This window comes from Halichondria panicea, chromosome 3, assembly GCF_963675165.1.
Source record: "Halichondria panicea chromosome 3, odHalPani1.1, whole genome shotgun sequence".
Taxonomy (NCBI): domain Eukaryota; kingdom Metazoa; phylum Porifera; class Demospongiae; order Suberitida; family Halichondriidae; genus Halichondria; species Halichondria panicea.
Genome location: NC_087379.1, coordinates 8456194 through 8483019, shown reverse-complemented (window position 1 = coordinate 8483019; position 26826 = coordinate 8456194). Strand labels below are relative to the sequence as shown.

Here is a 26826-nt window from a genome sequence, read left to right as displayed (position 1 = left end):
TAACCCTAACCCTAACCCTAACCCTAACCCTAACCCTAACCCTAACCCTAACCCTAACCCTAACCCTAACCCTAACCCTAACCCTAACCCTAACCCTAACCCTAACCCTAACCCTAACCCTAACCCTAACCCTAACCCTAACCCTAACCCTAACCCTAACCCTAACCCTAACCCTAACCCTAACCCTAACCCTAACCCTAACCCTAACCCTAACCCTAACCCTAACCCTAACCCTAACCCTAACCCTAACCCTAACCCTAACCCTAACCCTAACCCTAACCCTAACCCTAACCCTAACCCTAACCCTAACCCTAACCCTAACCCTAACCCTAACCCTAACCCTAACCCTAACCCTAACCCTAACCCTAACCCTAACCCTAACCCTAACCCTAACCCTAACCCTAACCCTAACCCTAACCCTAACCCTAACCCTAACCCTAACCCTAACCCTAACCCTAACCCTAACCCTAACCCTAACCCTAACCCTAACCCTAACCCTAACCCTAACCCTAACCCTAACCCTAACCCTAACCCTAACCCTAACCCTAACCCTAACCCTAACCCTAACCCTAACCCTAACCCTAACCCTAACCCTAACCCTAACCCTAACCCTAACCCTAACCCTAACCCTAACCCTAACCCTAACCCTAACCCTAACCCTAACCCTAACCCTAACCCTAACCCTAACCCTAACCCTAACCCTAACCCTAACCTAACCCTAACCCTAACCCTAACCCTAACCCTAACCCTAACCCTAACCCTAAGAGTACTTAACCACAACTCTAGCTGTTGTTAGAGTACTTAACCACAACTCTAGCTGTTGTTAGAGTACTTAACCACAACTCTAGCTGTTGTTAGAGTACTTAACCACAACTCTAGCTGTTGTTAGAGTACTTAACCACAACTCTAGCTGTTGTTAGAGTACTTAACCACAACTCTAGCTGTTGTTAGAGTACTTAACCACAACTCTAGCTGTTGTTAGAGTACTTAACCACAACTCTAGCTGTTGTTAGAGTACTTAACCACAACTCTAGCTGTTGTTAGAGTACTTAACCACAACTCTAGCTGTTGTTAGAGTACTTAACCACAACTCTAGCTGTTGTTAGAGTACTTAACCACAACTCTAGCTGTTGTTAGAGTACTTAACCACAACTCTAGCTGTTGTTAGAGTACTTAACCACAACTCTAGCTGTTGTTAGAGTACTTAACCACAACTCTAGCTGTTGTTAGAGTACTTAACCACAACTCTAGCTGTTGTTAGAGTACTTAACCACAACTCTAGCTGTTGTTAGAGTACTTAACCACAACTCTAGCTGTTGTTAGAGTACTTAACCACAACTCTAGCTGTTGTTAGAGTACTTAACCACAACTCTAGCTGTTGTTAGAGTACTTAACCACAACTCTAGCTGTTGTTAGAGTACTTAACCACAACTCTAGCTGTTGTTAGAGTACTTAACCACAACTCTAGCTGTTGTTAGAGTACTTAACCACAACTCTAGCTGTTGTTAGAGTACTTAACCACAACTCTAGCTGTTGTTAGAGTACTTAACCACAACTCTAGCTGTTGTTAGAGTACTTAACCACAACTCTAGCTGTTGTTAGAGTACTTAACCACAACTCTAGCTGTTGTTAGAGTACTTAACCACAACTCTAGCTGTTGTTAGAGTACTTAACCACAACTCTAGCTGTTGTTAGAGTACTTAACCACAACTCTAGCTGTTGTTAGAGTACTTAACCACAACTCTAGCTGTTGTTAGAGTACTTAACCACAACTCTAGCTGTTGTTAGAGTACTTAACCACAACTCTAGCTGTTGTTAGAGTACTTAACCACAACTCTAGCTGTTGTTAGAGTACTTAACCACAACTCTAGCTGTTGTTAGAGTACTTAACCACAACTCTAGCTGTTGTTAGAGTACTTAACCACAACTCTAGCTGTTGTTAGAGTACTTAACCACAACTCTAGCTGTTGTTAGAGTACTTAACCACAACTCTAGCTGTTGTTAGAGTACTTAACCACAACTCTAGCTGTTGTTAGAGTACTTAACCACAACTCTACCTCAAGTACTTTACCGCACACTCTAGCCAACTTTCCCACCCTCAGCCACGCCCACCCTCCTCCCTTTTTGCTCACTCTCTTTTATAGCAGATGATGGCAATATTTCAGTACTTATGGTTTCTAAATTCCATAGCATATCTACTTTGGCTTCCTTTGGCTTCCTCTACTGCACTGAGGTACTACTTTTACTTTACTTAAAATACAAACTTTTAATAAGCTAAACTACCTTGCTGCACTTGTTTTCATAATTGCAAAACAACTTTGACTGACTTCACTTTTTTTTTCAGCAAACCACTATTAACAAAACAACTTTTTTTTCACTTAAACCAGCAAATACTGCACTAATAAAGCTAACCTACTTTTGTCTTTTCATCATCAAGCACTACTTAAGCTTATAAGCAAAACCACTTTTTTCTTTTCTTTTCATGTTTTACTGCACTTTTTTCTTCACTAAAACAAACAATGCACTAAGCAAAACCACTAATTTATTGTAAGGCTCCCTGTCAGAAGCTGGCTAAACCAGCAAATGAAATATTGCACACTATTTGCTCTCCCTCTTTGCCTAATGTTTTTTAGATTAGGGCGTGCAAGGCTCCCCGTCAGAAGCTGGCTAAACCAGCAAATGAAATATTGCACACTATTCAAATACGGGCTCTCCCTTTTTGCCTAATGTTTTTTAGATTAGGGCGTGCAAGGCTCCCCGTCAGAAGCTGGCTAAACCAGCAAATGAAATATTGCACACTATTCAAATACGGGCTCTCCCTTTTTGCCTAATTTTTTTAGATTAGGGCGTGCAAGGCTCCCCGTCAGAAGCTGGCTAAACCAGCAAATGAAATATTGCACACTATTCAAATACGGGCTCTCCCTTTTTGCCTAATTTTTTTAGATTAGGGCGTGCAAGGCTCCCCGTCAGAAGCTGGCTAAACCAGCAAATGAAATATTGCACACTATTCAAATACGGGCTCTCCCTTTTTGCCTAATGTTTTTTAGATTAGGCCGTGCAAGGCTCCCCGTCAGAAGCTGGCTAAACCAGCAAATGAAATATTGCACACTATTCAAATACGGGCTCTCCCTTTTTGCCTAATTTTTTTAGATTAGGGCGTGCAAGGCTCCCCGTCAGAAGCTGGCTAAACCAGCAAATGAAATATTGCACACTATTCAAATACGGGCTCTCCCTTTTTGCCTAATGTTTTTTAGATTAGGGCGTGCAAGGCTCCCCGTCAGAAGCTGGCTAAACCAGCAAATGAAATATTGCACACTATTTAAATACGGGCTCTCCCTTTTTGCCTAATTTTTTTAGATTAGGGCGTGCAAGGCTCCCCGTCAGAAGCTGGCTAAACCAGCAAATGAAATATTGCACACTATTTAAATACGGGCTCTCCCTTTTTGCCTAATGTTTTTTAGATTAGGGCGTGCAAGGCTCCCCGTCAGAAGCTGGCTAAACCAGCAAATGAAATATTGCACACTATTTAAATACGGGCTCTCCCTTTTTGCCTAATTTTTTTAGATTAGGGCGTGCAAGGCTCCCCGTCAGAAGCTGGCTAAACCAGCAAATGAAATATTGCACACTATTTAAATACGGGCTCTCCCTTTTTGCCTAATTTTTTTAGATTAGGGCGTGCAAGGCTCCCCGTCAGAAGCTGGCTAAACCAGCAAATGAAATATTGCACACTATTTAAATACGGGCTCTCCCTTTTTGCCTAATTTTTTTAGATTAGGGCGTGCAAGGCTCCCCGTCAGAAGCTGGCTAAACCAGCAAATGAAATATTGCACACTATTTAAATACGGGCTCTCCCTTTTTGCCTAATGTTTTTAGATTAGGGCGTGCAAGGCTCCCCGTCAGAAGCAGGCTAAACCAGCAAATGAAATATTGCACACTATTTGCTCTCCCTTTTTGCCTAATTTTTTTTAGATTAGGGCGTGCAAGGCTCCCCGTCAGAAGCTGCCTAAACCAGCAAATGAAATATTGCACACTATTTAAACACGGGCTTGCCTAATTTTTTTAGATAGCAGGCAAAACCAGCAAATAAATTATTGCACACTATAATGATGCTAGTCATCTTAATTGTATGTACAGCATGATATGTTTTACCTCCTTCTTTTTTAATTGTCTCGAATGAGCAAAAACATAATCACACTATTTACGACTAACGTTTGGCCTGGAGTCTCCTCTTGATACTTGGTGTTTCTTGATACTTGGCGTCTTTGATGTCTCTTAATATTCTGATGCTCTTGTCTGTAAGAAAAAAAATACTGATTTAACTTAAGAATTTTATTTACCTAAAAAAAGTGTTGAGCTGTTTTTGAACTTAATACACGCGCCAGGAGAAGAATCGAGGCTAATTACTACCAGTCTCGATTTCAGGCCGCGACAAAAAATAAAAAGCTGCCATAGCAGGCGGCTTACATACACACAAGCTACAAACTAAAGCCAGCGCTCAGCTGTAGGAGGCTTGAAGCTGACATTGGGAAGCTGACATTGGTAGGATTGAAGCTGGTAGGCAGCTATACCAACACTTAGACACTGACCTGACACAAGCTACTTCGATCAGACAATTAAGCTAACACAAAGCCAGTGCTAGCTAACACAAAGCTCTACAAACCTTATAGCTTGGAACAGTACTGGGTTAGGTAGAGGAGATCTGATGGACATAGAGGCTGCTGGGTTCCTCAGTAGAGTATAGAGAAGGTAGAAGAGAACTTGAGGTAGAGCAGAGGTAGAAGAGGCTGAATAATGAGCTAGACTGCTGGGTTGCTAGTTAAACTAAAATCGTTCTCACTAAGGTTTCTCCAGCATTACCTTACATGGTAGTACATCACATTCCATATTACAGAGTCTTGGCAAGGTTTCTCCAGCATTACCTTACTTGGTAGTACATTACATTCCATATTACAAGAGTTTAAAGGTTCATAACTGTCAACACATTCAGATGACTAATAAAGATTAATGTACTAAATTGCTGTATAAATCATTGAAATTGCGGCACAAGTTCATAATGAATTAGCATACACTCGCTTTGGTTGTTCCACCCTAATTACTGTACACCCCTAGAGAGTACAGAACAAGGTAAACAGTGAACAGTAAGGTATCATGTCTCAGAACAACATAGAAGGACATGTGGCATGCTCGGTACGATCATGTAGCTATTCTGCTGTCCAATCACCAGTAAGTGTCATTGCGCCCTCTGTTCCGATTTATAAATCCCAGGGTCACAGCTAGTCCCTAAGGCAGGGCCTAGCACAGGCTCTACATCACCCTGAGGCATGATCCCAACTGTACAAAGCTCTAATCAGTACTAACCTAGATACAAAGATAATGGGCCACCTGCCATGCACACAAGCTCAAAGCTCTTTTATAATTAACACACAGTAACTTACCCACTGGAATAGGTAGCACTCAATGGAGGTTTCCTCCTGTTCAGATGATGGAGTGGTTGGTTGATCCATTGTATGGTGGTACTCCCTCCGTTGCACATGAAGAGAGAGAGAGGGATAGAATAGTCACCCATACACCACACAGCTACAAGCATAAGCACAGCATACACTCGCCTTGGTTGTACCACCCTAATTACTGTACACCCCTAGAGAGTACAGAACAAGGTAAACAGTAAACAGTTAGGTATCATGTCTCAGAACAATATAGAACCTGTGCCAGGACATGTGGCATGCTCGGTACGATCGGGTCATGACAACGTAGCTATTCTGCCTCATTCCTGTCCAATCACCAGTAAGTGTCATTGCGCCCCCACTGGGCAGTATTGCTCTGTTCCGATTTCTAAATCCCATGCCTTCAGGGCTACCGATACCGCAACGCGATGGCAGGATCCCAAAAGCAAGGAATCTAGAAATCGAACAGAGGCTATACTGTCAAGTTTTCCCAAAGGTAAGGATCGCTCAAGACGCTTGACTTGCTGATCATACAACAGGTCAACAGGGTCACAGCTAGTCCCTAAGGCAGGGCCTAGCACAGGCTCTACATCACCCTGAGGCATGATCCTAACTGTACAAAGCTCTAATCAGTACTAACCTAGATACAAACCTAGATACAAAGATAATGGGCCACCTGCCATGCACACAAGCTCAAAGTTATTTTATAATTAACCTTACCCACTGGAATAGTCAATGGAGGTCTTCTCCTGTTCAAGTGGCAGGATGATGGAGTGGTTGGTTGGTCCATTCTATGTGGTACTCCCTCCGTTGCACATGAAGAGAGAGAGAGAGGGATAGAATAGTCACCCATACACCACACAGCTACAAGCATAAGCACAGCATACACTCGTACCACCCTAATTACTGTACACCAGTACAGAACAAGGTAAACAGTAAACAGTTAGGTATCATGTCTCAGAACAATATAAATCCTGTGCCAGGACATGTGGCATGCTCGGTACGATCGGGTCATGACAACGTAGCTATTCTGTTTCATTCCTGTCCAATCACCAGTAAGTGTCATTGCGCCCCCACTGGGCAGTATTGCTCTGTTCCGATTTCTAAATCCCCTGCCTTCAGGGCTACCGATACCGCAACGCGATGGCAGGATCCCAAAAGCAAGGAATCTAGAAATCAAACAGAGGCTATACTGTCAAGTTTTCCCAAAGGTAAGGATCGCTCAAGACGCTCGACTTGCTGATCATACAACAGGTCAACAGGGTCACAGCTAGTCCCTAAGGCAGGGCCTAGCACAGGCTCTACATCACCCTGAGGCAAGCTCTAATCAGTACTAACCTAGATACAAAGCCACCTGCCATGCACACAAGCTCAAAGTTATTTTATAATTAACACACAGTAACTTACCCACTGGAATAGGTAGCACTCAATGGAGGTCTCCTCCTGTTCAAGTGGCAGGAGTGGTTGGTTGGTCCATTCTATGGTGGTACTCCCTCCGTTGCACATGAAGAGAGAGAGAGAGAGGGATAGAATAGTCACCCATACACCACACAGCTACAAGCATAAGCACAGCATACACCCTAATTACTGTACACCCCTAGAGAGTACAGAACAAGGTAAACAGTGAACAGTTAGGTATCATGTCTCAGAACAACATAGAATCTGTGCCAGGACATGTGGCATGCTCGGTACGATCGGGTCATGACAACGTAGCTATTCTGCATCATTCCTGTCCAATCACCAGTAAGTGTCATTGCGCCCCCACTGGGCAGTATTGCTCTGTTCCGATTTCTAAATCCCATGCCTTCAGGGCTACCGATACCGCAACGCGATGGCAGGATCCCAAAAGCAAGGAATCTAGAAATCGAACAGAGGCTATACTGTCAAGTTTTCCCAAAGGTAAGGATTGCTCAAGACGCTCGACTTGCTGATCATACAACAGGTTAACAGGGTCACAGCTAGTCCCTAAGGCAGGGCCTAGCACAGGCTCTACATCACTCTGAGGCATGATCCCAACTGTACAAAGCTCTAATCAGTACTAACCTAGATACAAAGATAATGGGCCACCTGCCATGCACACAAGCTCAAAGTTATTTTATAATTAACACACAGTAACTTACCCACTGGAATAGGTAGGAGGTCTCCTCCTGTTCAAGTGGCAGGATGATGGAGTGGTTGGTTGGTCCATTCTATGGTGGTACTCCCTCCGTTGCACATGAAGAGAGAGAGAGGGATAGAATAGTCACCCATACACCACACAGCATACACTCGCCTTGGTGGTTGTACCACCCTAATTACTGTACACCCCTAGAGAGTACAGAACAAGGTAAACAGTAAACAGTTAGGTATCATGTCTCAGAACAACATAGAACCTGTGCCAGGACATGTGGCATGCTCGGTACGATCGGGTCATGACAACGTAGCTATTCTGCCTCATTCCTGTCCAATCACCATTAAGTATCATTGCGCCCCCACTGGGCAGTATTGCTCTGTTCCGATTTCTAAATCCCATGCCTTCAGGGCTACCGATACCGCAACGCGATGGCAGAATCCCAAAAACAAGGAATCTAGAAATCGAACAGAGGCTATACTGTCAAGTTTTCCCAAAGGTAAGGATCGCTCAAGACGCTCGACTTGCTGATCATACAACAGGTCAACAGAGTCACAGCTAGTCCCTAAGGCAGGGCCTAGCACAGGCTCTACATCACCCTGAGGCATGATCCCAACTGTACAACGCTCTAATCAGTACTAACCTAGATACAAAGATAATCCATGCACACAAGCTCAAAGCTATTTAATAATAATATTAACACACAGTAACTTACCCACTGGAATAGGTAGCACTCTCTCCTCCTGTTCAAGTGGCAGGATGATGGAGTGGTTGGTTGGTCCATTGTATGGTGGTACTCCCTCCGTTGCAGAGAGAGGGATAGAGTAGCCATCATGCTGCCATACACGTACACAGCTACAAGCATATTTAAAAAGCACTCATAGTAAGTGGGCGGGGCTATTCTTTGGGACAAAGGGCGACTCATTCATGAGACTACTATATCATATGCAGGCATGCATGTGGGACAAAGGACGACTCATTCATGAGACTACTATCATGCAGGCATGCATGATTCCGCTATAATTAATGATTAATTAATGGCAAAATTATTTTTATTATATTAATGGCAAAAATGCAGTTAGGTGTCTATTATTGTGTGTCAGTCTCTTAGTTGTCCTGCGAGTGTCCATAATTATTCAATCCATGGGCAAGGGAGGGCAGCAAATTGTATCATGATCGTAATAAAAAGGCGTATTACATGGTATAGTAGAGTCTGTCCCGGGTGGTGTGCTGTCCTAGCTGGTAGTAGGTAGGTCTTGTAGTGTTGGTTAGTTGGTGATGCTGGCTCTTAGTAGAACTTGCTGCTCCCTCCGACTAGGTGTGGGGATAAAGACACGGATGATGTGTGTACTGTACACAAAAACACAGCATGTACGACACAATGCATGGGTTGGGGTGTGGTCAAGAGGGTTACCATGTATGGGGGTGTGACCACATATCAGTACAGTGAGTGGGGGTGTGGCCCCATATATACAGGATGTGCAGGTACAATGTGTGGATAGAGGTGTGGTCTGCACTGATAATAATGAAGTGATTCCGTATGACCAGGTGAAAAACATAAAACAACCAAACCGACAATATACTAGACTATAGAATGAACTAAGAATGAACTAAGAATAAGCTTAGCCTGCGTAAGCAAGTTGGAGGAAGAAGCTGAGCAGAACAGAAACCGATCCAAACAGTGGCATACATTAATTTAGTGTAATAATTATACAGAATAACTTCTCCTGCATTGGTCCATCAGAGCAGTGGAGCCATCATCAGATCATTGCCACCATGGGAGTCCTCTCTATACAAACTTACAACACACTTCACACTTCATGTAATAAAAATGGAAGACACTCCCACGCACCATGCAAAGCTATGGTTTCCTGGCATTGAAATGTGAACAACTATACAACATTTCTCGAGGGCTCAAATAATGAACTTTCCCGCTACACAGTAGTAGAGGTCAATGCATAAGTGGAGTTAACTACCTAATGCTGGTACAATAATAAAATACAATTTCTTAAGCCAAGAGTAGAAGAAATGTTTTAAACTGGCTAGTGATTGAAGGCAATTGCATCTGACCCAAAACAGAGAAGGTACCGTACAATAATTATCAGACTATACCTTGTGTGGCCGACTCCCTTTGTTTAGAGTAGCCTTTCCTGTCAGAAAATCACATACACTGCCTGCAGATTGAGTGATGAAGAAAGGGGAGCTCAAGATGCTACTCTACAGTCAATTACTGATAATGTTACGAAATGTACAAGCAACAGAATATTCGTACATGATACAGTAACTGGACCTTTGGTGTCTATTATTGTGTGTCAGTCTCTTAGTTGTCCTGCGAGTGTCCATAATTATTCAATCCATTGGCGAGGGAGGGCAGCAAATTGTATCATGATCGTAATACAAAGGCGTATTACATGGGTATAGTAGAGTCTGTCCCGGGTGGTGTGCTGTCCTAGCTGGTAGTAGGTAGGTCTTGTAGAGTGTTGGTTAGTGGGTGATGCTGGCTCTTAGTAGAACTTGCTGCTCCCTCCGACTAGGTGTGGGGATAAAGACACGGATGATGTGTGTACTGTACACAAAAACACAGCATAGGATTGGGGTGTGGTCAAGAGGGTTACCATGTATGGGGGTGTGACCACATATCAGTACAGTGAGTGGGGGTGTGGCCCCATATATACAGGATGTGCAGGTACAATGTGTGGATAGAGGTGTGGTCTGCACTGTATAAAAATTAATGAAGTGATTCCGTATGACCAGGTGAAAAACATCAAACAACCAAACCGACAATAATACTAGACTATAGAATGAACTAAGAATGAACTAATTAAGAATAAGCTTAGCCTGCGTAAGCAAGTTGGAGGAAGAAGCTGAGCAGAACAGAAACCGATCCAAACAGTGGCATACATTAATTTAGTGTAATAATTATACAGAATAACTTCTCCTGCATTGGTCCATCAGAGCAGTGGAGCCATCATCAGATCATTGCCACCATGGGAGTCCTCTCTGTATAAACTTACAACACACTTCACACTTCATGTAATATAAATGGAAGACACTCCCACGCACCATGCAAAGCTATGGTTTCCTGGCATTGAAATGTGAACAACTATACAACATTTCTTGAGGGCTCAAATAACGAACTTTCCCGCTACACGTAGAGGTCAATGCATAAGTGGAGTTAACTACCTAATGCTGGTACAATAATAAAATACAATTTCTTAAGCCAAGAGTAGAAGAAATGTTTTAAACTGGCTAGTGATTGAAGGCAATTGCATCTGACCCAAAACAGAGAAGATCATCTAGTACTGTACAATAATTATTAGACTATACCTTGTGTGGCCGACTCCCTCTGTTTAGAGTAGCCTTTCCTGTCAGAAAATCACATACACTGCCTGCAGATTGAGTGATGAAGAAAGGGGAGCTCAAAATGCTACTCTACAGTCAATTACATTACGAAATGTACAAGCAACAGAATATTCGTACATGATACAGTAACTGGCCCTTTGGTGTCTATTATTGTGTGTCAGTCTCTTAGTTGTCCTGCGAGTGTCCATAATTATTCAATCCATTGGCGAGGGAGGGCAGCAAATTGTATCATGATCGTAATACAAAGGCGTATTACATGGTATAGTAGAGTCTGTCCCGGGTGGTGTGCTGTCCTAGCTGGTAGTAGGTAGGTCTTGTAGTGTGTTGGTTAGTTGGTGATGCTGGCTCTTAGTAGAACTTGCTGCTCCCTCCGACTAGGTGTGGGGATAAAGACACGGATGATGTGTACTGTACACAAAAACACAGCATGTACGATACAATGCATGGGTGGGGGTGTGGTCAAGAGGGTTACCATGTATGTGGGTGTGACCACATATCAGTACAGTGAGTGGGGGTGTGGCCCCATAATTATATACAGGATGTGCAGATACAATGTGTGGATAGAGGTGTGGTCTGCACTGATAATAATGAAGTGATTCCGTATGACCAGGTGAAAAACATCAAACAACCAAACCGACAATAATACTAGACTATAGAATGAACTAAGAATGAACTAAGAATAAGCTTAGCCTGCGTAAGCAAGTTGGAGGAAGAAGCTGAGCAGAACAGAAACCGATCCAAACAGTGGCATACATTAATTTAGTGTAATAATTATACAGAATAACTTCTCCTGCATTGGTCCATCAGAGCAGTGGAGCCATCATCAGATCATTGCCTCACATTCATTGCCACCATGGGAGTCCTCTCTGTACAAACACACTTCACACTTCATGTAATACAAATGGAAGACACTCCCACGCACTATGCAAAGCTATGGTTTCCTGGCATTGAAATGTGAACAACTATACAACATTTCTCGAGGGCTCAAATAACCGCTACACGTAGAGGTCAATGCATAAGTGGAGTTAACTACCTAATGCTGGTACAATAATAAAATACAATTTCTTAAGCCAAGAGTAGAAGAAATGTTTTAAACTGGCTAGTGATTCAAGGCAATTGCATCTGACCCAAAACAGAGAAGATCATCTAGTACTGCACAATAATTATTAGACTATACCTTGTGTGGCCGACTCCCTCTGTTTAGAGTAGCCTTTCCTGTCAGAAAATCACATACACTGCCTGCAGATTGAGTGATGAAGAAAGGGGAGCTCAAGATGCTACTCTAGAGTCAATTGCTACGAAATGTACAAGCAACAGAATATTCATACATGATACAGTAACTGGCCCTTTGTCTCTCAGAGGACTCCATCCCCGGCCAATAACAGATCATCTCCTCCTCGATCAGAAAGCCAGCATTCTATGTTGCGGCCTGGAAGGCATAGCACCATCCATACATCCATATAAATTCAGTACCCAATGAATCATTACAATATGAAATACAGCAGATAATTGCATAATTATAGTGATGTAACTAATGGCTTGGAGATCTATATAATCCTGTGCTCATTAAAGGGGCTGAATACCAGAAGATAGTACACTACATCACTTACATAATTATTATACTGACCCTTTCCTGTCGTATCTTGTAGTGCTCTTATATATACGTACGTCAGCAGCCATTCAGTGATAAAAATTAAGAGTGGGGCGTCCCCCATAAAAGATGAAATGACAATAAAAGTATGAGAGTGGTTGAATGCTGAATCCTGTGCTGTGCAGCGTTGAGTAGTTATCTGTGAGTAAGACATGAGAGAACAATATAAGGACAGTATACACAGAGCTACTTTAACACAAGGCTGTCACTATATATAATGTCCAACTACCACCTTGCTAGCTATAGGCTATAGTATAGCACCATGACTGACCTACAAGGAGACAGCCGGCAGGGCCCCGGTACACCTAGTCTTGTTCTCTCTTTGTCTCGTGGCTGCAAATGACATGTGCTCTATCATGACATGCGCGACAACTAACAGTGTAAGTATATTCATCTGTAGGCAGCCATATGCATCTCTAGGGCCGGCCATGGAGGAGAGAGAGGCTGCAGTCAGCAACTTTTCTTGTAAGCCACCCACTCACTATTATTCCTCCAAAGCTAATAGTGGGCGGGGCTGACCGTCTCGAGGCTAAGCCAAATGCTCGATTAAACGCCGACCATTTTTTTAACAATGTCAGCCATCATTAGACAGAAAGACGTTCTACTGGAGCACATCGCCCGAGATGTGAAGCAGGTATAGAATACAGTCACCATCTCTACTTGTCTCTTTATGTTGTGCCCTCGACAGTTGCAGTCTTTGCAAAGTGACATGTCTACAGTTGTTGATATGGTGAGCAGTCATCATGCTCCAGCCCAGGCTCTCTGTGAACACCTTGATCGAGTCTTCATGCATGGGTGGGTTTGTTCCCCCATCACCAACTCACACACACACACACACGCACACAGGTTACGAGACTCTGTGTGTGGATATTGGCCGTTTGTGGTCTACTTCACTCGGTCAGAGGCAGTCCAATACTTGAGTTCTCTTAGTAATGTGCATCTGGACATTGGTAGAGGTGTGTGTGTGTGTGTCCCACCTTACCTTACCTTGCCTTGCAAGGACGGGCCTGGTTGTGTGTGTGTGTGTGTGTGTGTCCCACCTTACCTTACCTTGCCTTGCAGGACGAGCCTGGTTGTGTACTGCACTCAATGAACAAGCACTGGAGAGCTATGTGAGAATGGTTGTAGACAACCAAGATGTGGTCAAGGGATACTACTTACAGTAAGATAATGCCATTCATGTGCATTATACTGACAATGATCCTTGTCCACAGAGAGTCTTTCCTGAGAGATCTAGAGGTGACACATAACCCACTATCACTCTAACTAACCCTGCCTGTATATGTAGCGACTGGTGGTCCTTCAAACACTTGTTTCTGGTCTCGACTTTATCTCATTTGAGCTGGCTGTGGTATGATTGGTGTTATAATCATGTCCTCTTATTCTAATATAACTATCTCAGGATTGTGACTACCTAGACTTTGCTCCTTCACAACCTTCTCCAAAGCTTGGTATATCTCAAGGCAATGAGCTCACCCCAGGTAAGCACGCGCACACACACACACACACACACACACACACACACACACACACACACACACACATACACGTATGTGCATTTGCAGACATTGAACCTTCTTTCCTGAGCAACATGGCTGTTGGATCCACTGGCTCCTTTGATAACCACTCAGACACTCAAGGGAGCACACAAACTCCACCCATCACCTTTATTCAGAGAATGTACGCTGACAAAGAAGATGAAGAGGAAATAGTAACCCGCAAGCAAAAAAAGGCACGAAAGAAGAAAAAAAAGACTCCCAAACTTGCGACTACTGCAGCAGCAGCAGACACACAACACCCTAACCACCAACCCCAAGAGCAAGAGCAAGAGCCAGTACACCAACCCCAAGAGCAAGAGCAAGAGCCAGTACACCAAGAACAAGAACAAGAGCCAGTACACCAAGAACAAGAACAAGAGCAAGAGCCAGTACACCAAAAACAAGAACAAGAGCCAGTACACCAACCCCAAGAGCAAGAGCAAGAGCCAGTACACCAAGAACAAGAGCAAGAGCCAGTACACCAAGAACAAGAACAAGAGCAAGAGCCAGTACACCAAGAACAAGAACAAGAGCAAGAGCCAGTACACCAAGAACAAGAGCAAGAGCTCTATCCAGAGAAGGAGGAACCGAGCAAAGAGCCAGTTACATGTACCAGCACAGAGATCATTAAAACTGAACCTGTTATCACAATGGGAACTGGCACAGAAGAGACTGATGGTGGTACTGGAACGGCTGATGGTGGTACTGATGCCAGGATGATCATAAGTGATGCTGACAAGAGAGCGTCTGATATTGTGATAGATGAAACAACGCGTCTAGTGCTCTCACTAGATGTGCTCTCTGAGGACAATGAGCAACCACTAAGAGTGAGCTATGAATGACAGTTGTATGTACTAATTCCTGTTCAATGTTTTATTAGCTTGTGCAGTTGGCCACACCATCTGGTGTTGGTCTCCAGAGGATTGCTTACTGCCTCATCACAGATAGAGGGGTCTACATATTGAGGAAAGGTGAGCTTATACTATATAGCTAGCAAGTATGACCTTCTGTTACACTAGATGGAATTGAGGGAAACTATTCCAAAGAGTTGGACATCCAATACCCTCAAATGGACCACATTGTTGTAAGCTATAATTATAATAATTATAGTAGCTATTGTGTGTGTGTGTGTGTGTGTGTAGATTGGTCTTGGATGGCAGAGCCTGGGTCTTGTGTATGCATGTACTGAGAGATGTGTGCTATTGACTGGGAGGGAAGCAGTCTCGCGTGGAATTGTAGAGACAGTGTGTTCAGCTGCTGGTGTTTGTCCTGGCTTCCTGCGCTCCATTCCACTCAATCGAGATGATGATGTTCGTACTGAAGCTATTGAGAAGGAACTCATTAAGCTGGGGAGCCATGTAAGTGCTCCTACCTCCATGTACAAGTATGATATGTTGCCCTCTTCAGACAAGTATGGAGGTTGTACTTTATTCTCTAGTCAACTGGGAGCAAGTGAGTGGAGAGCCTCCAGCCTTTGTGGCCAAAGCTGCACGGCGATCCAGGCCTGGGGTTGCAGGAAGTCTGTTTGTCAAATCAGCCAATGTTCTGGGCCTCCCTGTTTGGAAACAAGGCTACTTTGAGCTCAAGTAAGTGCGTGGGTGTTGCTTACATGACTCTAGTGTGTGTGCGTGGGTGTAGGTCAGGTTCCCTGTATCAGTACTCTAGTGAGGGAGACTCTACTGCCAAGAGTGTGTACACTATTCGCAACTGTGGTGGCTGTACAAGAGTGTCTGGGGAGAGCAAGCCCTTTACAATATCAGTGAGTATAGTCCTCAATTAGTACCATGGTTGACTAGTGGTGTGCAGATAGTGTTTGGTGAGGGCACCTCTTTGCTGTTGGCAGCACCTTCTGAGGACCAGCTCACCAAATGGCTGCAAGCTCTCTGTGAGGCTGTTATTGGACAAGAGGTATGTTAGATGTTTCACACACACACGCCCACGCACACACACACACACACACACAGACATCACCAGGACACCTCAGGACTTGTCTTAACTGTGCACTTCTTCTAACTCAAAATATGCTGCACATTCTGTTGGAGGATTGGACTACAGACAGTGTCCAACTGGTCACCAGCTGCAGAGTGACTGACCTCAATGGCCTCTGTGTTGACAGCACCTTGCCTCTCTATTGTACTGTGGTGAGTTATAATAACTGCAACCATTATACAAACAATATTATTTTAGGAGAAGTAGTTACCCAATTCTACATCAGATAAGGCATTTCCTCACTTTTTTGTTTCAACCCCTCCAACACACACACACGCACACACGCACAATATAACTAGTGTGTGTAGATGTGTCCCCCTACACAGGAGTATGATCATGGCTCTGATCAAGGTGTGTGGCTGCTCTGTTTCAACTCAGCATACGAACTGCTCAAGTTTGAGAGAGATGTGTGTCGGACGTGGGAGCAAGAATTCCAGATACAATTGACCCCTGGACAAGTATCTGACCCTGCCCTACAAGGCAAAGCTCACAAAGCTGTAGACCTAATGACTAACAGCAGGTATCGTAGTGACAGTGTAACTAGAGGCAGGTCAGAGTTCACTTACAGTGCCACCTTCTGAACAACACTAGACAATATTATTGTGTGTTTATAATTATCATTAAAAGTTGTTCCCAGAGTTATCAAAATTTAATCATGTTTATATATTTGTTATTATAATTATACAAGTGATATTTTGTTGAGTTTGAGCAGTGTCACTAAATGTAGTGTAGTCGAACCTGCGAGGTGCTGACTAACTCGACACCATTGTAGAACCTGGTCTCTATTATCACGTTCCCCCTGTGGGTGTGTACATGTATGGTGTGTATAGGGGAGTGCTGGCTTACGATAGTGCACTGGCTGGGAGCATCTGAGACTCTGGGGCAGCTTCTATCACTGACTGCCATGTGTTGGTCGAACCTGGTATCACAAATCCAAAAGTAAAGTTCCATTCTGCAAGACAATCATAACAGTAGATACTTGTACACAAACAGAGCTAGTGTTGTCAGAGCACCTTCCATGAGCTTTCCCTTGAAATGAACTCGCTGCTCCAGTCGTAAGCTCTCAATGAGCTGAGCTGACGAGAAGTTGATCTCACGAGAGACTGACTTACATTTCAGGATTTTTTTTGGTACCTTTGCCTCGTGTTCACGACCTGGTAATGATCTGAGAGAAGTACCACTCAAGGGAATATTCAGAGAAACACAATTAACCTCACAGATCATCTCTGCTCTGCCACAGCACTCGCCCAGACTCAGCGTCTCGTAGATTCATCCAATTACTACACAACAGGTAATATTAATCTCCTGCACTGTACATAAGCACTCACAGTTTAAATCCTTGCAGAATGGGCCCTCCAGCGCTTCGCTCTTCCATCGCCGTCCCAGCCATTGCTAGTCGAGTCGACAGTCTAGTCAGTAGCTAGCTAGCTACTTTCACAGCTCTGAGTGTACCAGCCACGCCCCCAATGTGAACGAAGTGGGAGTGGCTTGTATTCTGCTAACTGACAAGATGGCAGGATCAGGACTTCGTCCTCTAGTGGAGAGCGAGTGTGGGGCAGCTAATCCTCTAGTACAATGGACCTCTCACTTCACACAGCAGAAGTCTATGCTACAAGTGAGCCTAGTCATGTGTGTGTGTGTGTGTGGGGAGGTATATAAAGTACGTCATGTGTACTGTGTGTGTACAACTAGCTAGTCATGTGTGTACTGTGTGTGTACAACTAGCTAGTCATGTGTGTACTGTGTGCAGGGAGGTTTGGATGGGGACAGGCTGACAGAAGTAACGGGACTAGTGGTAAGTGCTCCATTGTGTGTGCGTGGGTGTATGTAACCTGTGATGGTGTGTGCAGGGTGGTGGAGAGACAGCCCAACAGGTGAGCTTATTTGACCCTTGACCCCATCACTATGTATGTGTAGTTGGTGGGGGAGTTCTTGGGAGAATCACGAGTGCCACAGACCTTTAGAATGAGCTCTCTCCTGCACAGAGCACAAGCACCACCTGACACTAGCACAGGTGAGCCCCACCCACACCACACCACACCCACTCACACTCACAATTCGTATAGAAGTGGGTGAGTGGGTGACTGAGTTCTCCCACCCACAACCTCCTCCTACACTAGAGTCATCTTGGATCAGAGAGTTTGAGTCTTCTAGGACATCGTGAGTGGTCTCATTGCTGGGTTTATTATTACTGTGTATTGTGGCCTAAGTAAAGCAGTTATTGAATATTGTTTCTCCTACAATGCCACGCCCTCTTTTGTAGGGAAGAGCAACGTTGGGTGGAAGAGTTTCAACAGACATCAGTTCAAAGCGTTGCTAAAGAGATGACCAATACAGTGACTGATCCTGACATTCAGGCCACTGAGGTACACAATCTCTCTCTCTCTCTCTCTCTCTCTCTCTCTCTCTCTCTCTCTCTCTCTCTATTGTATTTTATCTTATTGTGTGAGCAGTTTATGGACTTTGTGAGGTCAATGGCTTCTGGGGAGGTACCTGCAACTAAGCAAGAGGTACTGTTATACTGACTATAGTGCAGTCCTAGCACCGACTACAGTGTAGTCCTAGCACTTGTTCTTCCTGTTAGGACTGGAGTGAGCAGTTTGAGAGAGGCGCTAGTAATGGAGGGTTCTGGTCTGAGCTGGAGAAAGAATGGACAGATCTCTCCAGGTATGTAAGCAATGATTGAACACAAGACAAGCTGCTCTGTTTGTACAGAGAACAAGAGAGTCATCCATGGCTGTCAGAGTTCTCCCAGCCTCTCACTGACTATTCTTTTACTCCTGACAATCCTCTGTTGGATGTGTCAGATCCATTAGCTGAGGGTCTCAAGAGAAGAAAGGAAGGTGACCTGCCATCAGCTGTACTCTTGTTTGAGGCTGAGGTACAGGCTCGACCAGACAGTGTACAGGTATATAGTCTGTGTGTGTGTGTGTGTGTGTGTGTGCGTGCGTGCATGCGTGCGTGCGTGTTGATAGGTCTTGTGCAGGGATGGCTGTATCTGGGCAGCACTCAGGCAGACAATGAACAAGACCTCCCTGCCATTGCTGCATTACACAAGTAAGCTCTACAACAGTGGTTACTATTGATGTATTGATTGTTAGGTGTTTGTGTCTGGAGCCTGGCCACCTAGAAGCACATCAAGCCCTGGCTGTGAGCTACACTAACGAGTCCCAACAGAACAAGGTACACACACACAGTGTGTTGAGAATGCCTGGCATAGAGGCAGTGCTGCACTTCTCTAGTCAGCCTGTACTAATCTTGAAGGTATTCTAATAGACCTGTCATCATACCAACTGTCTCCTCTCCTGTAGGCACTGGATGCTCTCAGAGCTTGGATACAACACAACCCAAAGTGAGAGCTTTTACTGCTTCATGTATAATAACGCATCGTTCTGCAGATATGCCCATTTACACTCTCCACAACAAGACAAGCCCTTCACTGGCTCCTTCATGACAAGGTATACACACACACCCACACCACACACACATCACACCCACACACACACCACCGGACAAGCCCTTCACTGGCTCCTTCATGACAAGGTATACACACACACCCACACCACACACACATCACACCCACACACACACCATCGGACAAGCCCTTCACTGGCTCCTTCATGACAAGGTACCGTATAGCGGGTTATTTTCGTGGGGTAAAATATTTGTTATTTTCGTGGGCAAGCTGACCTCCACGAATTTTTAACGTAGGCGTGGTTTACCGGAACGTAGGAATACAGTGCAGCCACAAGACTAAACGAAATGTTTACTCACAAATACCACCGTTCTTCGAGTTAAACGAATTTTTTACCCTACGAAAATTACCTGCTATACGGTATACACACCACACACACACACACACACACACACACACCACACACACACACACACACACACACACACACCACACACACACACACACACACACACCACACACACACACACACCACACACACCACACACACACACACCTACACACACACACACACACACCAGAGAAGAGCATGGACGTGTGAAGGACCTGTACTTAGCAGCAGCTCAAAGTTCACCTGATGAAATGGACTATCATGTGCAAGTGGGTCTTGGTGTTTTGTTCAACTTATCTCAGGAATATGACAAAGCAGTCGATTGTTTCTCAGCTGCTCTCGACACTAGACCTGACGTAAGCCCCTCCCACTTTCTCTGTGTGTGTACTCTGAATTTTATACAGGATGCCATGCTTTGGAACAAGCTTGGAGCCACACTGGCAAATGGTAACAGAAGTGAGGAAGCTGTGGCCGCATACAGAAAAGCTCTTGAGATAATTCCTGGATTTACTCGATGTCGATACAATCTCGGAGTTAGCTGCATTAACTTAGGAGCCTACAAGTAAGCCACAACCCTCTGTATAAGCCACACCCACCAGTTACACCTTTTGTGCAGGGAAGCTGTTGAACACTTGTTGACTGCCCTGAATATCCAGCGAGAAGCCAAGGGTCCACAAGGTTCAAGACCCGTCATGTCTGAGAGTGTGTGGAGCACTCTTAGATTAGCCGTCACTTTCCTAGGGAGCACAACAGAACGCCTTGCACTAGTAGAACAACGTGACCTTAATGGTCTTATTGCAGAGTTTGGATTATAATAAACTAACTATTGTTTTTATGATCATAATAATATTTATTACTTGTACACATAATGTTTAATAATGTTAATTACCGATTCAAAGATACAATGAGATGTCATGGATCAAGAGCATAAGATAATATATAATGGATGGTTGGACAGAGTTAGTGTGGAGGGTGTTTGAGTCTACCCACAGTGTCGAGGAGACAAAGTGCTGGACCTAGTTTCATGTTGAATCGTTCAAACAAGTGATGCTCTTTGAGTAGGAACAAGCTCTGCCCATCTATGCCACACTGCATGAAGGGAGTAGCATACTCAGAGAAGCCTTGTAGTCTCAAGAACTCTGCCACTTCTTCAGAATCCCAGTGGGTAGGCCGTCGGGTGAATGTACCTAGCTCTGTACGATGACCTTTGTACTGTCTAGGACCAGTAGAACGTCTAGATCTCCGAGGAATAAAGTCAGATATATCTAAGGGGGGATTAGGTAGTCATGGTGATATCTAGAGGGTACTTACCAATGACAGAGTTGCGGTGCATCGTGTCCTCAGTGTCAGTAGGTTTGCCAGGTGTGTACTCATCTTCGTTAGAGCTCTCTCCACCACCAGCGACCACCACCTCTGCACACACACACACACAGTACATATCATACAGGGTGGGGGTACACACAGTACATATCATACAGGGTGGGGGGTACACACAGTACGTGTCATACAGGGTGGGGGGTACACACGGTACATATCATACAGGGTGGGGGGTACACAGTACATATCATACAGGGTGGGGGGTACACACAGTATGCGTCATACAGGGTGGGGGGTACACTACTCACCTCCATCATTGCCAGGAGACCAACCTTGACCGTCAGTCTGACTCAGGCGTCGTCTCTTGGTTGCCATAGCTACCTCACCCTCCCGTCTCAACACACCATCACACAGCGAGCAGTCACATGACTTACTGTGCTCTGAAAGGATACCTTCCATTACATACTCAAATAGACAACGTCCATTTGTACGAATACTTCTCTTCCAATTCTTGGAGCTCTGTCTACCAGACACACTCTGGAAGTTATTCAAAGTCATCCATTGTCCTCCAAACAATACACTCTCGCCAACGCTACCTCGAGCAAAGCGATCTCTGTACAACTGTGCCGTGTTCTCAGAGCAGCTTATAGTAATGAAGTCTCCATGTTGATCAGTCTCCCATACCATCCCTCCCCCCGAGGCTGGCGGCCCATCACTTGAGCTGCTCTCGTAACTGCTGCTACTAGTCGAGCTGCTGGACGAGTCAGAGTCATTGTCTCCATTCATCTTGCGCCCCCAGCGCACGTTCCACCACTTGCTCCCTCCCTATATATTTTATAGCTCCTGTACGTTGCTTGCTGGGCTGGGGTACTTTGACACACTAGTCTTTGACAACTCGTACATATAATTATGTGCCTACTGCGCTGATAATTATGATATCGATATCGTTTCGCGTTCAAATACAGTGAACTTTAACCTCACAAAACAACAACAATAATTAATTTTGGATATTAATGAATGCAAATGAAATAATTATACAATTGAGAGACAATTGTGTTCAAGTTATTCCCATTCAGTAGTTCCTGGAGGCTTGGGTGTGAGGTCATACAGTACGCGTGATATACCAGACACAGTCTGGAGTGATGTCACCATCTCAGACAGCACCTGAAGAGAGAGGCAAGCTCGTTAGTGGGTTATTAAGGTAGGGGCAGGTTACATTGAGGGGTAGTTGTATTCCAGGGACAGCTGGAACACCTGTCATGAAGTCTGACGTTATAAAGGTGCGAATAACAATGGAGCGTTGACAAGATGGAGTGCTCTCATCTCTATCAAAGTGTATAGGTATGAGGACAATAGGCATCTGACTCACGCAACCTACAGCATCTGTTAGAGAGAGAGGGCACTATTAGCAGCATGCAACCATCGTGTGTACTCACTGTGTTTGACTAATATCTGATGAGCCAAATGATCTGCTTGTCTAAGAGTAGCCAGTACAGTAGCTCTGAGGTGAGTGGGTGTCACCTCCTCCACTGGCCCCCTCACTGGATCACCAAACACCCACACTATTCTGCATCATAACATTATAAAGCACACTACTCCCCACGCACGCACGCGCACGCGCACACACGCACACACACACACTTGCCTGTTGACATTGTGGCATATCTTAGGGATGATCTTAGCCAGTATCATGAGGTGTTGCCAATCTGGTGGAGGGCCTTCACAAGACAGGGCAGCTACATAGTTGTATGTCCTACAGTCGCCCTGCAAAACAATATAACTAGATACGGAGCGTAATTATAAGACAAGTACCTGTACACCCACTGAGTAAATGGGTAGTAGAGTGGCATACAATGAATGGCCTCTGGTTAGACTGCTCAGGACCTCTCTCTCAGACTCCCTCAGTTGTACACCAGACCACTGATCTGGGTTGACTAGACTGCTCAGAATAGAGTTAGTGGACACAAAGTCATCTCTCAGATATGCCTCCTTCTGACAGAGCACGCGTATGGCTAGTCCAGGACCTGCACACAAACACACAGTAACCATGGATACACACACACATTATGGCAGCTATGTGGTGTACCAGGGAAAGGATGTCTATGCACGAGGTGTTTGGGTAGTCCTAGACTCTCTCCCAATCTCCTAACTTCATCTTTATGGAAGTCTGCCAGTGGCTCCACTACTCTGCCCTGTGCATATAGAGGTGGTATATCAGTGAGCATATGGAGGTGGTATATCAGTGTGCATATGGAGGTGGTATATCAGTGTGCATATAGAGGTGGTATATCAGTGTGCATATAGAGGTGGTATATCAGTGTGCATATGGAGGTGGTATATCAGTGTGCATATAGAGGTGGTATATCAGTGTGCATATAGAGGTGGTATATCAGTGTGCATATAGAGGTGGTATATCAGTGTGCATATAGAGGTGGTATATCAGTGTGCATATAGAGGTGGTATATCAGTGTGCATATAGAGGTGGTATATCAGTGTGCATATGGAGGTGGTATATCAGTGTGCATATGGAGGTGGTATATCAGTGTGCATATGGAGGTGGTATATCAGTGTGTGTATCTCTCTAATATCTCACTGATTGGCGTAGTTGTCTGACCAATGGAGTGTCATTGTGATGTGTCTTGATGAGCTGTGCATTGGATGAGACTACACTAGATGCACTCTCTATAAGGTCAGGCCTCAGTGTTCCTATAGGGGCAGAGGTGAGAGTTCAATGAAGTCAGGTGACTAAATTCTGCCAAAATTAGTACCCTAAAAACAGAGAAATATCTGAAAACGCTTTAAGGTATATACACAGCCACACATGTAAGCATACCTTGTGCTAGGAAGATGAGGTCAGGGTTCAGATGGAGGTCTTGTACCACTGAGTCTGTTACCTTGATAAACGTGTCTCCAATAATAGTCCTCTTCTCTTCAGGACTTGTCACAGAATGAAGGGGCAGTGAAGAGTGCTGACTCAGCAATCCATCCTCGCCAGTATATGCAAGGTTGGTTTGTGCTGACAGGAATCGTGCACTAGCTCTGATGACTGCGTGAGGGATCAATAGCCTCCATATAATCACTGCTCTTACCCATGGGATCAATAGCCTCCATATAATCACTGCTCTTACCCATGGGATCAATAGCCTCCATATAATCACTGCTCTTACCCAGGGGATCAATAGCCTCCATATGATCACTGCTCTTACCCAGGGGATCAATAGCCTCCATATGATCACTGCTCTTACCCAGGGGATCAATAGCCTCCATATGATCACTGCTCTTACCCAGGGGATCAATAGCCTCCATATGATCACTGCTCTTACCCAGGGGATCAATAGCCTCCATATAATCACTGCTCTTACCCAAGGATCAATAGCCTCCATATAATCACTGCTCTTACCCAGGGGATCAATAGCCTCCATACAATCACTGCTCTTACCCAGGGGATCAATAGCCTCCATACAATCACTGCTCTTACCCAGGGAATCAATAGCCTCCATACAATCACTGCTCTTACCCAGGGGATCAATAGCCTCCATACAATCACTGCTCTTACCCAGGGGATCAATAGCCTCCATATAATCACTGCTCTTACTCAGGGGATCAATAGCCTCCATATAATCACTGCTCTTACCCAGGGGATCAATAGCCTCCATACAATCACTGCTCTTACCCAGGGGATCAATAGCCTCCATATAATCACTGCTCTTACCCAGGGGATCAATAGCCTCCATAATTATAATCACTGCTCTTACCCAGGGGATCAATAGCCTGCATATAATCACTGCTCTTACCCATGGGACGAATACCAACAGTCTCCAGGGATGACTTGACTTGCACACTCTCTTGTCTCCTCAAGAACCCATTGTCAATATGCACTGCAATGACACGATCAGGGCCTAATGCAGCGTTGAGTAGAGCTGTACACACAGCACTGTCCACACCACCGCTCACTAGAGACTATGTGGGGGGTAATGATCACCAGGGGGCGTACAGTATCTTCTTACCAACACAGGAGCAGTAGTGCCAACCATGTTGCGAATGTATTCCATGCACTTGACTTCTCTGCTTTCCAGTGTACTAGACCCAGTACAGCCGGCTACCTGCAAGCAACAACCAACCTAACACACACACACACATACAGCTACACAACATACATTGTAGAGAAAGTTTGTAAAGATTTTTAGTCCATTAATAGTAAGGTCAGCCTCGGGATGGAACTGTAGCCCATACACTGGCAACTCCTGGTGTTTGAGAGCAGCCACAAGAGGTCCTGACTGTCCCACTGACTGGAGAGAAGGGGCCAACTGGAGGACTGAGTCTCCATGAGTGAGAAGCACCTCTTGAGATGCCTCTAACCCACTGAATAACTTACAATCTAGCGGAGCAGGGTAAGTGATTGCAAGTGGGTGAGAGACTACACCAACTCACCTTGATCAATGGAGATGGTGAATTGGCCATCTTCACGTAGACCAGACACACCCACACGGCCACCATAGTGATTGTTGATGAGCTGCATACCATAACATATCCCCAGTACAGGCAAACCAAGCCCAAATATATCAGGATCATGGTTAAGAGCGTCAGAGTCATTGACACTATTAGGTCCTCCTGATATGATGAGAGCACTACAAAGGGGCCACGAATAATGACACACTACACAAGGTACAGAGCTAACACACCGATAGTCTGAGAGTTGTGTGGCTGGTGTATCCAATGGCAACAGAACTGTTCTTACTAGCAATTCTCTGATGCGCCTATCGATGATCTGTGAGGGCATATTTCACAAGCTGGCACACACACACGCACACACGCACACGCACACACACACACACACACACACACACACACACACACACACACACACACACACACACACACACACACACACCTTGCCATACTGTGCACCAGCATCTAGGATAGCCACACACTCGTCGCTTGCAGGTTTCTTGGCTGCTCTAATGTCCTCATCCTCTGAGCGACGGCGCTTCCATCCCTTCTTGTCTTCATCACACATGGTATTTAGTAGCAGTGGGCATTATTTAGAACAACCAGTCAGCGGTACGGTGCAGTGGTGATGGCGACTATTACTCCAGTGGATTATGATGATGAAGACGCCACAGAGCTCAAGTTTGGCAAAGGTAAGCTTTTCAGTGAGTGTACCTTCCCTTGAGTGAATGCCTGCACAGATTTTGAGAGCGCTGATGCGTTGTTAGTGTCAGAGGTGAAGATGCTACTAGAGCATCGGAAGGTTCAGTATGAAACACAAGAGGAGGATACAGATCAGAGTCAAGTATTCCTCAAGACACTAGAGTACACTCAAAGGTTCAGCAAATACAACAGCAAGGAGACTATAAAGGCAGTACGAGAAACTCTGCAGAAACAAAAGCTTCATAAGTTTGAGATAGCGGCTCTGGCTAACTTGTGTCCTGCCACTGCTGAGGAGGCACGCACTCTCCTGCCCAGTCTCGAGGGAAGGTTCGATGAGCTGGAATTAGGAGAAATACTCAGTGACATTAAAACTCATATCAGTTATCAGTATTAACATTAAAATTTATTTTATATTCTCAATCTGCAAGCCGCGGCTAGGCCCCGAGAATGTATGACA

General features: G+C 44.8%; 6 protein-coding genes and 2 long non-coding RNA genes across 29 annotated transcripts; 3 read left to right on the top strand and 5 right to left on the bottom strand.

Annotated features, from left to right (window-relative positions):
• Positions 1 to 4261: 4261 nt before the first annotated feature.
• LOC135332952 (uncharacterized) lies at positions 4262 to 5727 on the bottom strand. The gene is made up of 2 exons (XR_010393695.1): positions 5436 to 5727; positions 4262 to 4293 (listed from the first exon to the last, which is right to left on the bottom strand). It is a non-coding gene; the product is annotated as an uncharacterized LOC135332952 (long non-coding RNA).
• Positions 5728 to 8588: 2861 nt separating this feature from the next.
• Positions 8589 to 12984, bottom strand: LOC135333399 (uncharacterized). Of its 17 annotated transcripts, none has more exons than XR_010393884.1 (8): positions 12840 to 12984; positions 12545 to 12707; positions 11035 to 12346; positions 10882 to 10943; positions 10480 to 10554; positions 9845 to 10084; positions 9667 to 9728; positions 8589 to 8868 (listed from the first exon to the last, which is right to left on the bottom strand). It is a non-coding gene; the product is annotated as an uncharacterized LOC135333399 (long non-coding RNA). The 17 variants fall into 17 exon arrangements; XR_010393876.1 differs by lacking the exon at positions 10480 to 10554 and having other exon boundaries at positions 10882 to 11783; positions 12095 to 12156; positions 12246 to 12346; positions 12840 to 12983; XR_010393872.1 differs by lacking the exon at positions 10480 to 10554 and having other exon boundaries at positions 10882 to 11291; positions 11695 to 11783; positions 12095 to 12346; positions 12840 to 12982.
• Positions 12985 to 13087: 103 nt separating this feature from the next.
• LOC135333225 (pleckstrin homology domain-containing family M member 2-like) lies at positions 13088 to 16803 on the top strand. Of its 2 annotated transcripts, none has more exons than XM_064528141.1 (16): positions 13088 to 13202; positions 13257 to 13363; positions 13415 to 13524; positions 13631 to 13730; positions 13783 to 13807; positions 13857 to 13919; positions 13971 to 14049; positions 14134 to 14933; positions 14987 to 15077; positions 15126 to 15190; positions 15249 to 15464; positions 15514 to 15692; positions 15745 to 15865; positions 15913 to 16014; positions 16071 to 16247; positions 16422 to 16803. In XM_064528141.1, exons 1-16 carry the CDS (start codon positions 13140 to 13142, stop codon positions 16674 to 16676), a joined length of 2553 nt encoding a protein of 850 aa, XP_064384211.1. In that variant the 5' UTR covers positions 13088 to 13139; the 3' UTR covers positions 16677 to 16803. The 2 variants fall into 2 exon arrangements, with proteins under 2 accessions (XP_064384211.1, XP_064384212.1); XM_064528142.1 differs by having other exon boundaries at positions 13119 to 13202; positions 13263 to 13363.
• On the bottom strand, positions 16735 to 17566 carry LOC135333235 (retinal rod rhodopsin-sensitive cGMP 3',5'-cyclic phosphodiesterase subunit delta-like). Its single transcript, XM_064528157.1, has 5 exons — positions 17424 to 17566; positions 17313 to 17375; positions 17109 to 17260; positions 16942 to 17047; positions 16735 to 16894 (listed from the first exon to the last, which is right to left on the bottom strand). Exons 1-5 carry the CDS (start codon positions 17483 to 17485, stop codon positions 16813 to 16815), a joined length of 465 nt encoding a protein of 154 aa, XP_064384227.1. The 5' UTR covers positions 17486 to 17566; the 3' UTR covers positions 16735 to 16812.
• An 8-nt stretch (positions 17567 to 17574) lies between these two features.
• Positions 17575 to 20793, top strand: LOC135333230 (peroxisomal targeting signal 1 receptor-like). 4 transcript variants are annotated; one of them, XM_064528152.1, is made up of 16 exons: positions 17575 to 17710; positions 17846 to 17890; positions 17946 to 17969; positions 18013 to 18109; positions 18165 to 18255; positions 18359 to 18461; positions 18549 to 18605; positions 18680 to 18762; positions 18811 to 19003; positions 19082 to 19152; positions 19197 to 19359; positions 19407 to 19447; positions 19494 to 19553; positions 20092 to 20257; positions 20306 to 20463; positions 20518 to 20793. In XM_064528152.1, the coding sequence occupies exons 1-16, from the start codon at positions 17606 to 17608 to the stop codon at positions 20714 to 20716; spliced, it is 1656 nt and encodes a 551-aa protein (XP_064384222.1). In that variant the 5' UTR covers positions 17575 to 17605; the 3' UTR covers positions 20717 to 20793. The 4 variants fall into 4 exon arrangements, 3 of the variants coding, with proteins under 3 accessions (XP_064384222.1, XP_064384223.1, XP_064384221.1); XM_064528153.1 differs by having other exon boundaries at positions 18162 to 18255; positions 19197 to 19278; XM_064528151.1 differs by having other exon boundaries at positions 18162 to 18255.
• On the bottom strand, positions 20768 to 22181 carry LOC135333234 (uncharacterized). The gene is made up of 3 exons (XM_064528156.1): positions 21527 to 22181; positions 21213 to 21314; positions 20768 to 21166 (listed from the first exon to the last, which is right to left on the bottom strand). The coding sequence occupies exons 1-3, from the start codon at positions 22002 to 22004 to the stop codon at positions 20862 to 20864; spliced, it is 885 nt and encodes a 294-aa protein (XP_064384226.1). The 5' UTR covers positions 22005 to 22181; the 3' UTR covers positions 20768 to 20861.
• A 17-nt stretch (positions 22182 to 22198) lies between these two features.
• Positions 22199 to 26408, bottom strand: LOC135333228 (GMP synthase [glutamine-hydrolyzing]-like). 2 transcript variants are annotated; one of them, XM_064528146.1, is made up of 14 exons: positions 26110 to 26408; positions 25901 to 25986; positions 25650 to 25846; positions 25376 to 25596; positions 25226 to 25321; positions 25013 to 25178; positions 24052 to 24264; positions 23812 to 23924; positions 23305 to 23410; positions 23031 to 23242; positions 22864 to 22982; positions 22655 to 22785; positions 22435 to 22601; positions 22199 to 22382 (listed from the first exon to the last, which is right to left on the bottom strand). In XM_064528146.1, the coding sequence occupies exons 1-14, from the start codon at positions 26233 to 26235 to the stop codon at positions 22281 to 22283; spliced, it is 2055 nt and encodes a 684-aa protein (XP_064384216.1). In that variant the 5' UTR covers positions 26236 to 26408; the 3' UTR covers positions 22199 to 22280. The 2 variants fall into 2 exon arrangements, with proteins under 2 accessions (XP_064384216.1, XP_064384215.1); XM_064528145.1 differs by having other exon boundaries at positions 25650 to 25986.
• Positions 26257 to 26780, top strand: LOC135333236 (DNA-directed RNA polymerase II subunit Rpb4-like). The gene is made up of 2 exons (XM_064528158.1): positions 26257 to 26359; positions 26408 to 26780. Exons 1-2 carry the CDS (start codon positions 26296 to 26298, stop codon positions 26761 to 26763), a joined length of 420 nt encoding a protein of 139 aa, XP_064384228.1. The 5' UTR covers positions 26257 to 26295; the 3' UTR covers positions 26764 to 26780.
• The last annotated feature ends 46 nt before the right edge of the window (positions 26781 to 26826 follow it).

What these genes read in the sequence shown, in the direction of transcription:
- LOC135333235 (XM_064528157.1), bottom strand. Translation starts at nt 17,485, where the DNA reads ATGGCTGGGACGGCGATGGAAGAGCGAAGCGCTGGAGGGCCCATTCTG. An exon ending in ATTCTGCAAGGATTTAAACT is followed by an intron (nt 17,376 to 17,423) that starts GTGAGTGCTTAT and finishes CCTGTTGTGTAG; the next exon opens with TAATTGGATGAATCTACGAG. An exon ending in CAAGGGAAAGCTCATGGAAG is followed by an intron (nt 17,048 to 17,108) that starts GTGCTCTGACAA and finishes ATTGTCTTGCAG; the next exon opens with AATGGAACTTTACTTTTGGA.
- LOC135333228 (XM_064528145.1), bottom strand. Translation starts at nt 26,235, where the DNA reads ATGTGTGATGAAGACAAGAAGGGATGGAAGCGCCGTCGCTCAGAGGAT. An exon ending in TTACAAACTTTCTCTACAAT is followed by an intron (nt 25,322 to 25,375) that starts GTATGTTGTGTA and finishes TGTTGCTTGCAG; the next exon opens with GTAGCCGGCTGTACTGGGTC. An exon ending in TCAGACAACTACGCCAATCA is followed by an intron (nt 23,411 to 23,811) that starts GTGAGATATTAG and finishes CTATATGCACAG; the next exon opens with GGCAGAGTAGTGGAGCCACT.
- LOC135333225 (XM_064528141.1), top strand. Translation starts at nt 13,140, where the DNA reads ATGTCAGCCATCATTAGACAGAAAGACGTTCTACTGGAGCACATCGCC. An exon ending in GCATCTGGACATTGGTAGAG is followed by an intron (nt 13,525 to 13,630) that starts GTGTGTGTGTGT and finishes CTTGCCTTGCAG; the next exon opens with GACGAGCCTGGTTGTGTACT. An exon ending in ACAATGAGCAACCACTAAGA is followed by an intron (nt 14,934 to 14,986) that starts GTGAGCTATGAA and finishes ATGTTTTATTAG; the next exon opens with CTTGTGCAGTTGGCCACACC.
- LOC135333234 (XM_064528156.1), bottom strand. Translation starts at nt 22,004, where the DNA reads ATGAATGGAGACAATGACTCTGACTCGTCCAGCAGCTCGACTAGTAGC. An exon ending in GTCTCCTGGCAATGATGGAG is followed by an intron (nt 21,315 to 21,526) that starts GTGAGTAGTGTA and finishes GTGTGTGTGCAG; the next exon opens with AGGTGGTGGTCGCTGGTGGT. An exon ending in GCACCGCAACTCTGTCATTG is followed by an intron (nt 21,167 to 21,212) that starts GTAAGTACCCTC and finishes ATCCCCCCTTAG; the next exon opens with ATATATCTGACTTTATTCCT.
- LOC135333230 (XM_064528151.1), top strand. Translation starts at nt 17,606, where the DNA reads ATGGCAGGATCAGGACTTCGTCCTCTAGTGGAGAGCGAGTGTGGGGCA. An exon ending in AGCAGAAGTCTATGCTACAA is followed by an intron (nt 17,711 to 17,845) that starts GTGAGCCTAGTC and finishes TACTGTGTGCAG; the next exon opens with GGAGGTTTGGATGGGGACAG. An exon ending in TGGATACAACACAACCCAAA is followed by an intron (nt 19,448 to 19,493) that starts GTGAGAGCTTTT and finishes ATCGTTCTGCAG; the next exon opens with ATATGCCCATTTACACTCTC.
- LOC135333236 (XM_064528158.1), top strand. Translation starts at nt 26,296, where the DNA reads ATGGCGACTATTACTCCAGTGGATTATGATGATGAAGACGCCACAGAG. An exon ending in AGAGCTCAAGTTTGGCAAAG is followed by an intron (nt 26,360 to 26,407) that starts GTAAGCTTTTCA and finishes ATGCCTGCACAG; the next exon opens with ATTTTGAGAGCGCTGATGCG.